At 42.6% G+C, this 13490-nt stretch overlaps 1 protein-coding gene across 1 annotated transcript in view; it reads right to left on the reverse strand.

Moving 5' to 3' along the window:
• SEMA5A (semaphorin 5A) overlaps positions 1-13490 on the reverse strand; it is a 630546-nt gene that overhangs the window by 219523 nt on the left and 397533 nt on the right. The window contains exon 10 of the mRNA XM_050938145.1: positions 3098-3302. Within this exon, the coding sequence (XP_050794102.1) occupies positions 3098-3302 (205 nt within the window). The remainder of the gene's footprint in view (positions 1-3097; positions 3303-13490) is intronic.

A 13490-nucleotide genomic window follows, 5' to 3' on the forward strand; every position in this document is an offset into this window, starting at 1 on the left:
TTCCAGAGTCAAGGTTAGCCCAGGCAAGCGTATAAAACTGTAACTACCCCACCGCACCATCATGCGTATACAAGAGAAATGTTTTAGAGTTTTTAAAACTGTCTGTGGTATTTCTATCCACCCCGTTAAGTCAGGCTCTCTCATGACTCAAACTGTATCGGATTTGGAGGACTGATTTCTGGTATTTTTGTAATGTATATATAAAACTGTTTGCATAGCCGTAAATGAAGGTGGTAAAAGATTCCATGGTCCTTCTCATAAGTGCGATTGTTTTCCTTTCTTGATACATAGAAACAGGACAGTCCAAAACTTAGAATGGAAAAACCTTAGAATTATTTTTACAAGTACAGGCAAAATGTCAAGACAAGGAATCCCTAGTCTATCCAGTATTTGAGTGGATACAACAACCTAAAATGCTCTTGTCATTTCAAATGCATATTTTACAATCTGCAGAAATGCTTGTGCCATCAGAGCTAAAGTTGATATCAGGCTCAATATGGGGAAAAGGCTGCTGTGAACTACAATTTGGAATGTAGTCTTGAAGTACGAGTGTCTCCTGATAGAAAAAATCCCTAACTGTAAAATGTGGCAATCCCTTACTATAGTACATAGCATGCTTTTTTCATGATATTCTGAAAGAAAGAAAGAAAGAAAGAAAGAAAGAAAGAAAGAAAGAAAGAAAGAAAGAAAGAAAGAAAGAAAGAAAGAAAGAAAGAAGAATAGTTATAAAAAAAATCCCAAAGAAATTAAATGTAACTATTAGGTTTAAAACAAGATTTGGCTCAAAGTTCATATTGACAAACTTAGCAATATTAAAATTAAAGCTGAACCTCCATCTTTATTTCTAGTTATGTGCATGCTCTCCCACTCTCTCTCTCTCTCAATGTATAATTATCAGGACTACAAGGTGCCAAGTGGCTCCTCTGAGAGGCTAAGTGCCCTCAATAGCTTCTGAATTCAAGAAATGGTTTTGCCTGAATAAGGACTGGAGGATCCAGACCTAAATTATCAGCATGAAAGGTGCATAAAAAGAGCACATACCTTTTAATGAATAGGGCTGTTTGTTAGCCAGCCTCAAAGCCTTAAAACTTGGGGCCCTACATTTACCAAATCAGTTATAACAGAAAGAACAGTGAAGAAATTAAAAACCTGGAGACAATCAGGAACTGTGAGAAGTTACATAATTCTAGATAGTGTCGTTATGATGGGATCAAATCTGTCTCAATGCATCAATGGCAACCCAGTACAAAAACAATTCAAAACGCATTTCAATGATCCAATATCTATCATGGGGGTTGCACAGGATAAACAATATTTTGTATGGCTATGATTTCACTAAAGAAACTATAATTTATCAAATTATTTTGACTATACTTGTCCAAATCCTTGTGCTGCTATAGCCTATTAAAGGTGTTTGCAGTACATTTGCAGTATAACAATGTGTAAGGTGGCTATTCCATGATAGCACACAAGGAAGCACTGTCTCTGCTGAAAACATCAAATGATAATATAATGTCATAGTAATAGTCAAAAAGAAGCAGGGTCCTAATAAGAGATTGATTTATTGATTGGATTCAGAATAAACTAGAGAAAGTCACATTGTAGATTGAACCACAATGCTCCAAAGAACAAGATGTTTTTCATTAAGTGGTTTCATTAAGAAGCTGTAATTTTGGAGATTTATAACAAGAAATATGGATCCTTCTCTCTCTGGAATCAATGGGAGTTTTGCCATGGACTTCAATGAGAGCAAATTCAAGTGAATAGCTGTTCTTGTTTTAATAAAGAGCTCTTTCCCTAAAATCTCCACACTTGTTACTATACTAGCTACAAGACCAGTCCTGAAAATCATTGTTGACCTGAGTAGTCTCCCACTGATGTCTATAGAACTAGTTCTGTGAGGACTAATTATGTGAAGAAGGATTTACAGGAACAGACTATATACTTGCTGTTACTCAATTCAATTGTTTTGCATCTGAATTTCAATCAGTGGAATAATGTAGTCAGTGACCCACTCTGTAAAGCACTGTGCATTAGAAACACTTCTTACATTCTCAACTACCTTATAAAAGGTTCAGACAAAAAAATCATTCTCTACTAAAGTCCTTATAGACAGGAAGACAGTGACATTCTCAGCGGAAGAATATTTTTCTTTCATTTCTGAACTTCAAGGCAAAAGGCTAAGTAGGAAAGCAGGATGTAAAGTTTTCTAAGGATAAATTATTTAGGGATGACCTGAAAAGAAATCTATCATCCAATTCTTGCTGGCTGAAGCAATAGGGGAATGAGGGAAAAAAAGAAATATAAAAAACACTAATAGTAATAATATGTGGCATTGATGTAACATCTTCCATACAAAAATATCCCAAAACACTTTACAAACTATGGGCAAGATCATAGTCTATGCTGCAAAAACCAAGAAAGATGCAAAGAAACTCAGCAGGACACGACCAGGGCTGGCTCCAGGCCACAGCGTGCCAAGCACGTGCTTGGGGCGGCACGCCGTGGGGGGCACTCTGCCGGTTGCTGGGAGGGCAGCAGGCGGCTCCAGTGGAGCTGCCTCAGACACGCCTGCGGTAGCTCCACCGGAGCTGTGGGACCATCGGACCCTCCGTAGAAACGCCTGCGGCAGGTCAACCGGAGCCGTGGGACCAGCTGACCATCTGCAGAAACGCCTGCGGGAGGTCCACAGGAGCCGCGGGATGGGCGAGTGGCAGAGTGCCCCCCGCGGTGTGCTGCTCTGCTTGGGGCGGCGAAATTGCTAGAGCCGGCCCTGGACACGACTCCTGGAATCTCTAGCATATTGTCCCATCAAGGGAAGTGGGGTTTTCCCCTTCAGCTTTGTGGAACAGGCATGGGGGGGGGGGAACCTCCATTCATGCAGAGGAGACAGAGCCTTGATTTTTCACATTTTGTACAAAAGAACCACACACCCACCCACCACAAAATGCATATTCGGATAGGTGAAGGGCACAGTTAATGCTGTCAAATTAGAAACCCATCTCTCCAGATGGTTTAGGCATTTCAGACCTGATATACGGACCATCGAAAAGGATCTCTGACTTTCTAAAGTTTTCTCAGCACCGTTAAGTCATACCTGTGGCCAGATAGATGATATGAAAAAGCATGTCCTTGCCCTGCACCACATCCACTGCTACATGGGAAAATCGGCTGTTGTCCTCCATGAAGTAAGGAATTGGAATAACTGGCTGAACCACCTCATGCATTAGAATAAATTTTTGGGCATCCTGAAGATTTCTCTCAGTCAGATTCATGTACAGACCCTGGTCCATTGTACCGCACTGTAAATAAATAAAAGTATACATACATATAGTAAAGTAGATCTTAACACCCATATGAAATCTTAGAACCAGGTTGTGGAATTCCAAAATCAAGCCTTAGTTATGTGTTTTAGGGGGGACAGCATCATTCCACTGTAAGTGAGGATCCATTTACAGGAGTAAGTCCAAAATGGATGATTCTGCAGATCAGTATGTCATCTTTATTTGTATTGTGAGGGGTAAGTCTACTCAAAAGAGAATGAGGTTACAACAATATCACGTTACGTTGTATCATAACTTCAGAAAAAGGTAAGTTATGAAGAATAATTCTTTCCATCCTCTGTCATCCAGTCCCAGCATCCTGCAGTCAGAAGACTAGGGACACCCAGAGCATGGGGTTGCATCCTTGAAAATCTTGGCCAATAGTCTTTGATTGACCTATCCTCCAGGAACTTATCTAATTTTTTTTGAACCCCGTTATACTTTTGGCATTCACAACATCCCCTGGCTATGAGTTCCACAGGTTGACTGTGTGTTGTGTGAAGAAGTATTTTCTTCTGTTTGTTGTAAACCGCCTGCTATTAATTTAGTATCTGAAATGTTACAAAGGCATTGTCGAGGATTATCCGGCCTTCTGACTACTACCCCATGCTACTCATCCATGTGGGCACAAATGATACTGCGAGGTGTGATGCTGAGTGGATCAAGAGTGACTACAGGGCTCTGGAAGTACGGGTGAAGGAGTTTGGAGCGCAGGTGGTATTCTCTTCGATTCTTCCTGTCAAAGGTAGGAGCCCAGGCAGAGACAGATGCATCATGGAGGTGAATGCCTGGCTGCAAAGATAGTGTCGCCAGGAGGGCTTTGGCTTCCTCGACCACGGGATGCTATTTGAGGAAGAACTGCTAGGCAGAGATGGCTTTCACCTTTCGAGGAGGGGAAAGACCCTATTTGCACACAGACTGGCTAATCTAGTGAGGAGGGCTTTAAACTAGGTTCGACGAGGACAGGTGAGCAAAGCCCACAGGTAAGTGGGGAACATGAAGACCTGGGAGATGGGTCGGAAACAAGAGGAAGCGTGGGCTATAATGGCAGAGAGAAAGGAGGGTCAGGGCAAAACTTGGAGGCAAGATCAAGCCAGTATCTTAGATGCCTATATACAAATGCGAGAAGTATGGGTAATAAGCAGGAAGAACTGGAAGTGCTAATAAATAAATACAGCTATGACACTGTTGGCATCACTGAAACTTGGTGGGATAATACACATGATTGGAATGTTGGTGTAGATGGGTACAGTTTGCTCAGGAAGGAAAGACAAGGGAAAAAGGGAGGAGGTGTTGCCTTATATATTAAAAATGTACATACTTGGACTGAGGTGGAGATGGACATAGGAGACGGAAGTGTTGAGAGTCTCTGCGTTAGGATAAAAGGGGTAAAAACAAGGGTGATGTTATGCTAGGAGTCTACTACAGGCCACCTAACCAGGTGGAACAGGTGGATGAGGCTTTTTTTGAACAACTAACAAAATCATCCAAAGCCCAAGATTTGGTGGTGATGGGGGACTTCAACTATCCAGATATAAGTTGTGAAAATAACACCGCGGGGCACAGACTATCCAATAAGTTCCTGGACTACATTGCACACAACTTTTTATTTCAGAAGGTTGAAAAAGCTACTGGGGGGAAGCTGTTCTAGACTTGATTTTAACAAATAGGGAGGAACTTGTTGAGAATTTGAAAGTAGAAGGAAGCTTGGGTGAAAGTGATCATGAAATCATAGAGTTTGCAATTCTAAGGAAGGGTAGAAGGGAGTACAGCAAAATAGAGACAATGGATTTCAGGAAGGCAGATTTTGGTAAGCTCAGACAGCTGATAGGTAAGGTCCCATGGGAATCAAGACTGAGGGGAAAAACAGCTGAGGAGAGTTGGCAGTTTTTCAAAGGGCCACTTTTAAGGGCCCAAAAGCAAGCTATTCCGATGGTAGGAAAGATAGAAAATGTGGCAAAAGACCACCTTGGCTTAACCACGAGATCTTGCATGACCTACAAAATAAAAAGGAGTCATATAAAAAATGGAAACTAGGTCAGATTACAAAGGACGAATATAGTCAAACAACACAGGAATGCAGGGGCAAGATTAAAAAGGCAAAGGCACAAAATGAGCTCAAACTAGCTATGGGAATAAGGGGAAACAAGAAGACTTTTTATCAATACATTAGAAGCAAGAAGCAAAACCAAGGACAGGGTAGGCCCACTGCTCAGTGAGGAGGGAGAAACAGTAAAAGGAAACTTGGAAATGGCAGAGATGCTTAATGACTTCTTTGTTTCGGTCTTCACTGAGAAGTCTGAAGGAATGTCTAACATAGTGAATGCTTATGGGAAGGGGGTAGGTTTAGAAGATAAAATAAAAAAAGAGCAAGTTAAAAATCACTTAGAAAAGTTAGATGCCTGCAAGTCACCAGGGCCTGATGAAATGCATCCTAGAATACTCAAGGAGTTAATAGAGGAGGTATCTGAGCCTCTAGCTATTATCTTTGGAAAGTCATGGGAGACGGGAGAGATTCCAGAAGACTGAAAAAGGGCAAATATAGTGCCCATCTATAAAAAGGGAAATAAAAACAACCCAGGAAACTACAGACCAGTTAGTTTAACTTCTGTGCCAGGGAAGATAATGGAGCAAGTAATTAAAGAAATCATCTGCAAACACTTGGAAGGTGGTAAGGTGATAGGGAATAGCCAGCATGGATTTGTAAAGAAGAAATCATGTCAAACCAATCTGATAGCTTTCTTTGATAGGATAACGAGACTTGTGGATAAGGGAGAAGTGGTGGATGTGGTATACCTAGACTTTAGTAAGGCATTTGATACGGTCTTGCATGATTCCTTATCGATAAACTAGGCAAATACAATTTAGATGGGGCTACTATAAGCTGGGTGCATAACTGGCTGGATAACCGTACTCAGAGAGTAGTTATTAATGACTCCCAATCCTGCTGGAAAAGTATAGCAAGTGCAGTTCCGCAGGGGTCTGTTTTGGGACCGGCTCTGTTCTATATCTTCATCAACGACTTAGATGTTGGCATAGAAAGTACGCTTAATAAGTTTGCAGACGATACCAAACTGGGAGGGACTGCAACTGCTTTGGAGGACAGGGTCAAAATTCAAAATGATCTGGACAAATTGGAGAAATGGTCTGAGGTAAATCGGATGAAGTTCAATAAAGACAAATGCAAAGTGCTCCACTTAGCAAGGAACAATCAGTTTCACACATACAGAATGGGAAGAGACTGTCTAGGAAGGAGTATGGCAGAAAGAGATCTAGGGGTCATAGTGGACCACAAGCTAACTATGAGTCAACAGTGTGATACTGTTGCAAAAAAAGCAAACGTGATTCTGGGATGCATTAACAGGTGTGTTGTAAACAAGACACAAGAATTCATTCTTCTACTCTACTCTGCGCTGGTTAGGCCTCAACTGGAGTATTGTGTCCAGTTCTGGGCACCGCTTTTCAAGAAAGATGTGGAGAAATTGGAGAGGGTCCAGAGAAGACCAACGAGAATGATTAAAGGTCTTGAGAACATGACCTATGAAGGAAAGCTGAAAGAACTGGGTTTATTTAGTTTGGAAAAGAGAAGACTGAGAGGGGACAAGATAGCAGTTTTCAGGTATCTAAAAGGGTGTCATCAGGAGGAGGGAGAAAACTTGTTCACCTTAGCCTCTAATGATAGAACAAGAAGCAATGGGCTTAAACTGCAGCAAGGGACATTTAGGTTGGACATTTAGGAAAAAGTTCCTAACTGTCAGGGTACTTAAACACTGGAATAAATTACTTAGGGAGGTTGTGGAATCTCCATCTCTGGAGATATTTAAGAGTAGGTTAGATACATGTCTATCAGGGATGGTCTAGATAGTATTTGGTCCTGCCATGAGAGCAGGGGACTGGACTCGATGACCTATCGAGGTCCCTTCCAGTCCTAAAGTCTATGAATCTATAATTGGGTGAGTCCTGATTTTTGTGTTATGTGAAGGGGTAAATAACACTTCCTTATTCGTTTTATCCACACCAGTCATGATTTTATAGACATTTATCATATCTTCCCAGTCTTTTTAATCTCTCCTCATATAGAAGCTGTTCCATACCTTTCTTGGTATCTTTTCCAGCTTACGATATCTTACCTAATATATCTGATTTAAGCAATAGGTTACATGCCACAATTAGTAGTTCTGCAATTTCATATTTGAGTTCCTTCAGGTGTCTTTGGTGAACATCATCTGGTCCTGGTGACTTAGTGCTTTTTAATTTATCAATTTGATCCAAAACCTTCTTTACTGACTCCTCCATTTGGGACTGCTCCTCAGATTTCTGACCTAAAAAGAATGGCTCATGTGTGGGAAACTCCCTCACATTTTTTGCAGTGAAGACTGATGCAAAGAATTCATTCAGCAACTCTGCAATGACCTTATGTTCCTTGAGTGCACCTTTAACACCTCAATTGTCCAGTGGCCCCACTGACTGTTTGGCAGGCTTCCTGATGTACTTACAAAAAAAATTGCTATTAGTTTTTGTGTCTTTTTCTAGTTGCTCTTCAAATTCCTTTTCGGCCTCCCTATTTATACTTATACTTATTCTGCTCCATGTGAAATCTTCACACTCAAAATACCAAGAACTCAAAAGCTTTCCATATATAGACTGATTCTGCAGTTCAGCTAACCCAACTGGCCTTTTCAGCCTTAGAGTCAACCATATTACTACAAAAAGGGCCTGGGGCTCTAATCAATAATTTGAGGCAGATTCTCTGCCCTGTTCTGCTTCATTTGCATCACTGCGGCAGCACAAAGGAAGTGGAAACCACCCTCAGGTCCCCTGCTGGAGACTGTACTTCATGGATGTAAAGATCTTTTGACTCCTAAAAGGTGGCCATGTGGTCTTCTTTCAACACCTTCATTAAATTCTACAAGTCAGACATGCAAACATCAACATTAGGTGAAAGGTGCTGCATACAGTAGTATCTCAATAGAAACAAGTTACCTTTGTAAACTACTGATATTATATAGTTTCCCTTTCTATTTCTCCCATTGGAGCCACACTACTGATAAAATCCTAATATTAGGATCTGTGGAACTTTCTGGGCAAAAAAATAGGAAAATTTATCTGTACTTATCTAAATTTTTCTTTTCTTGTTTAAGAAGGTTTCACAGATTGACCCACCTTTGGACTAATTAGTTTTACAATATGGAATCAGATTTGTCAGCCATTTTCAGGAGATGTACAGTGTTTTAGCTACACTACAGCTAACAAGTTTAAATGCTTCACAAACTATTTTGAGTCCTTGTTACACTGAAGCACCTGTAGCCTTTGCTACAGTAAAAGAGTAAGCACTTTAGGGGGGCACTCCTAATACCTTTCAATGGCAAGCCTGGTTGTGCCTAGGGTTGCCAACTTTGTAATTGCACAAAACCGAATACCCCAGTCCCGGGGCCATACCCCCTTCCCCAAGGCCCTGCCCCCTGCTCACTACATTCCCCCTCCCTCGGTGGCTCACTCTCCCCCACCCTCACTCACTTTAGCTGGGCTAGGGCAGGGGCGAGGGGTGCAGGAGAGGGTGAGTGCTCTAACTTGGGGTGCAGGCTCTGGAATGGGGCCAGAAATGAGGGGTTCAGTGTGCATGAGGGGGCTCTGGGCTGAGGCAGGGGTCTGGGGTGCAGGAAAAGGTGAAGGCTCCGGCTGGGGGTGTGGGCTCTGGAGTGGGGCCAGAGATGAGGGGTTTGGAGTGCAGGAGGGGGCTCCAGGCTGGGGGTGGGGCAGAGGGGTTCAGGGTGTGGGAAGTGGCTCTGGGCTAGGGTAGGAGGTTGGGGCAGAGAGGGTGAGGGCTCCATCTAGGGGTGCAGGCTCTGGGGCGGGGTGGGGGATGAGGGCTTTGGGGTGCAGAAGGGGGCTCTGGGTATGGGGGGAGGCTCTGGGCTGGGGCAACATTTGGAGCCCCATGGCTCGCCCTGCCTAGGAACTGTCTGTTTCCAGGACACAATGCAGAGCCAGGACAGGTAGGGAATAGCCTGCCTTAGACCTGCAGCACTGCTGACTGGACTTCGCTGACCGGGGCAGCCAGGGTTGCTTTTTGACCGGGTGTCTTAGTCGAAAATTGGACACCTGGTCACCCTAGTTGTGCCTCAAAGCTGTAAATGGGCTGAAGTCTTCGTTAATATCTGTGGATCTTCTTGCACAGAAAGATACACTATTTTCTGACCAGGGATTAGGAAAAACATTCCTGCCCTTTTCTGTAAAACAATGCTCCCTCTTCACAGTGTTCTGGCACAGGTGAAGTGGACAAGAGTATCCTAGCACGGTTACACTTGGGCTAGATGCTAATTTTAGCCTCAAACTTGAATCATTGTTCCTCTCTCGTAGACTTGTGAATATCTAGGGATTTTATACTGCTACCCTTCAAGACACATCAGCTTTTCAAACCACATCATACTTTGGGGTGAGCATAAACATATTGTATGTAGTGTTAGCTATGATCATTTAGAGTGACCAGTAGGGGACATAGAGCAAGGTGGTAAGAGTCTATGTGAACAGGAAACAAAGTCAATTTTGCATTCATCCCAACCAGAGTGTGCTGGGTCTCTGTAATCTCTACATGGTATCAGAGTGAGATTGAATAAAGACCCAACAGATCAGAGAATATCCCTGAAAAAAGGAGAAAGGGGGACAGGAAGGTAGACAAGCAGGCCCTCCAGCCCAGCCAGAACAGTGCGCAGAGCAAGCAGTGGAACAAGCAGAGAAAAGGCCTGAAAACACAGATAATTCAGAGAGAACTGCTTTGATGAGTCCAGGGTGCAATAGGGAGTGAAGGTAGGAAAGCAAGGGACACTGAAACTACGGCTAGGTGGTCCACAGCAACACCAGCTTGCTTCCTTAAAGGCCACACCACCTCACTCCACAGAGGCAAATAGACACACAAACAAAAAAAGGCAGGGCTGGGGAGGGGGAAATCTGGTAAAACAGCAGAGATGGCTACATTTGACCCACCTTTTCCCACCTCCCCACCCCAACATAATTTGATGCCCAGCACCCTGAGGCATGGCCACTCTGGGTAAGCAGATTCCAGAGGTTCCGTCTGGCTTCTGGCTTATACTAACAACCAGAGAAGAGAACACCCTGTTCTGTACAGTGGGACTTGCAGCAGACAACATTAGCCTCAGAGCTGCTCAGATGAAACAGCTCGGTATAGTTAAAGTAGTACTGGAGAAGCAGTTCATGTCACAGCACATTATCATTTTTGAGCAAGCACAATTTCACTTACGCAAGCAAGAGAAGGGTGAGTTAGTGAATGATTTCATAGCAGCCCTGCACACCCTAATCCAGCACCGTGACTACAGGGAGATGAGCAAAGACTTAATCAAAGACAGGCTTGTTTTAGGGCTCAGGGACAGACCAACTATCAGAAAGACTCCAAAATTATTCTAACCTAACACTAGAGACAGCCAAGAACATAGTCCTCCAAAGTCAGTTGATAAAGAAGCAACAGACTTTTCTCAGGAATAACTTTGAGGAGGAACGCACTGTAGCAGCCACGGACATTGGGAGGAAAATATCTAAGGAGTACCAGGAACAATACCCACTCAGTTCAATACGAGCACAAAGGAATACAGAGGGGGTTATGCTACCATGTGGTAAAGACAGGGAATACAAGAAGAGCAGGAAAGAATGTTCGTAGTGTGGCAAACCACCTCCCAGCAAACGGCTTTGTCCAGCAGGTGATACCACATGCATGAAATGTCTAAAAGGCAAACATTATACAGCAGTCTGCTGGTCTTAATGCATGGTAACAGTTGTCTTTCAAGACAATGACCTAAAAGACACCAAGATATACCACTTCGAGCAATAGGAGATGACCATAAAACCCCACCATCGAGTACAGCAATCACTTTGGGAAACCTATAAACTTCAAAATAGACAAATGTGCTGATGTAACACTGATTCTAGAATTACTTCATAGGAGGATGAAAACATCAGCTCTCCAAGAGAAAAAAAAAGACTATTGAAAGACACAGTACAGTCCCCATTAAATGTGAAAAGGAATTGTTTGGCCCTCTAAAACTTGGAGAGAAGACCACATCCCACAAAGTTTATGTTGCAGATGGTCACACACGGCTCTGTTTGGCCTCCCAGCAACCACAGCCCCCAGACATGGTTATATGTTGCCATTGGCCTCAAAGCTTAGATGAAGAAGAGATTCCCAATATTATTCCAAGTACTAGAAATATTAGTGGAACAATACCACATTAAACTTACAACAAAAGCAAAGCCATTTACTCTTTGACACCTAGAAGAGCCTTCCTCCCTGTACTGCCTCAGCTGCATGGAGCTAGGGTGACCAGATGTCCCGATTTTATAGGGACAATCCCGATTTTTGGGTCTTTTTCTTATACAGGCTCTTATTACCCCCCATCAGCATCCTGATTTTTCACATTTGCTGTCTGGTCACCCTACATGGAGCAGATGGATGTCACTTCCAGAATAGACACCCCAGGTGAATGGAGTGCAGGCAGGATAGTAGTCTCAGAACCAAATGACAAAGTTCTGATCTGTGTAGACTTTACCAAGCTCAATGAGAATGTCTGCAGACAGTGACATGTACACCCATGTATTGAACATCTCCCTGGACATCTTAGTGAAACAAAAGTCTTCTCAAAATTGGATTTCCAGTAGGGGTTTTGGCATGTACCACTTGCAGTGCAGGCATGTGTCAGGACACCTCAATCCTACTTTGTTAGGGTGCTAGTGGGAATCATCAGAACCGGTGTCATCTTGTTGCATCACCAAGAGAACATACAGTACAGCCTGATCACCACCTGTGTCTTCCAGATCTTCTTCCTGCGAGGAGATATCCAGCTAGGGAAAATGACCTCCTGTCTTCCTGATGATTACATAAGATCTTGAGAAATCAAGAAAGTCAGAGGACTAGTAGCCAAATATCTTAAAAGGGCAGAATAAATCTCTGCCAAAAGGCTGAAAGTTCAAAAGGCAGTCTACCCTGTCCTTCAGAGGGATGTCAATTCTTGTTTAGTTTTGATACTTTATTCCTATTAAAAGTTGATTAATATAAAGGTTTTATCATTCTTCTGTTTTCAGAATGGGGGATGTGGTATTAGCTGTGAATATGCAAAGTGCCCACAAGAGAGCAGTAAGCAAGGAGATGAGAATCTGTGTCAATGGAATATAAAATTAGCCTTGCGTTCATCCCAGCAAGTGTGCTAGATCTCTAATCTCTCTCTACTGTGTACAATCAGTTTGATGAGACAGATGGAACTTTAGTTTTTCATGTATCAAGAAGCACAGCTATAATACAATGCAAGCTTGGGCCCGGCGCATCCAATCTGGTCTGAGTGGGTGGACCCCTCTGTCCACACAGAGCCTAACTGAAGATAATGTGACTTCATGGAGATGCATTGGATGCATTGGATTTTTATTGTACTAGTAATATCACATTCCTGTCTCCCAGACTTGGTATTAAAACTCTGTGTGTGCGTGTGCATGTGTGTGTGCACGGGTGCACGCCTGGGCAGGTAGGTGGGTGTACTTATACTTGTTACATGTTTGGGGGGGGTCAAAATATGCATATTTTCATGAAACTCTTATGAAATAGAATAAACTTTAAAAACGCCAAAATTTTTGATGGAATTTCATGTGATGTTCTGGATGTTGTGAAAAAGTGAAAAGACACTTTTTGTGAATCTGGGAAGTGGAGGATTTGTCCCTCAAAGGCCAGGGGGAGCAGGGGAGGAGCTCATCCTTCTCTTTCAAACTTAGGGGTGAAAATGTTAATACAAAAGTGCCTTATTCTCTTTTTTGCCTACTCCTGTGAATAACTTTCAGTCTCCCAACATTTCACAAAAATCAAAGTTCAGGAGATGTAAAATTATCCAACATACATTGACAAAAAGTGTCCCAATAAATCCTGTTTTTAAAGGTTCACCAGTTTTACACAATATTGTCCTTAAGTTGTCTTTTCTTTCTTTGGCTAATTTGGGCAAAAGGTAAGAGAAGGATATATTGTGTCAATGACACTGTTTTGTAATGTGAACTGATCTCTGTACAGTGCCGCTCTTTTCACTGATATCCATCTAAAATAGATTTGTTTACCCGGTAACTAGACTGGCTCCAGATACAGAACTCCAATACTTGTCTCACAGTCTGTACTTTGATACC

This window comes from Gopherus flavomarginatus, chromosome 2, assembly GCF_025201925.1.
Source record: "Gopherus flavomarginatus isolate rGopFla2 chromosome 2, rGopFla2.mat.asm, whole genome shotgun sequence".
NCBI lineage: Eukaryota > Metazoa > Chordata > Testudines > Testudinidae > Gopherus > Gopherus flavomarginatus.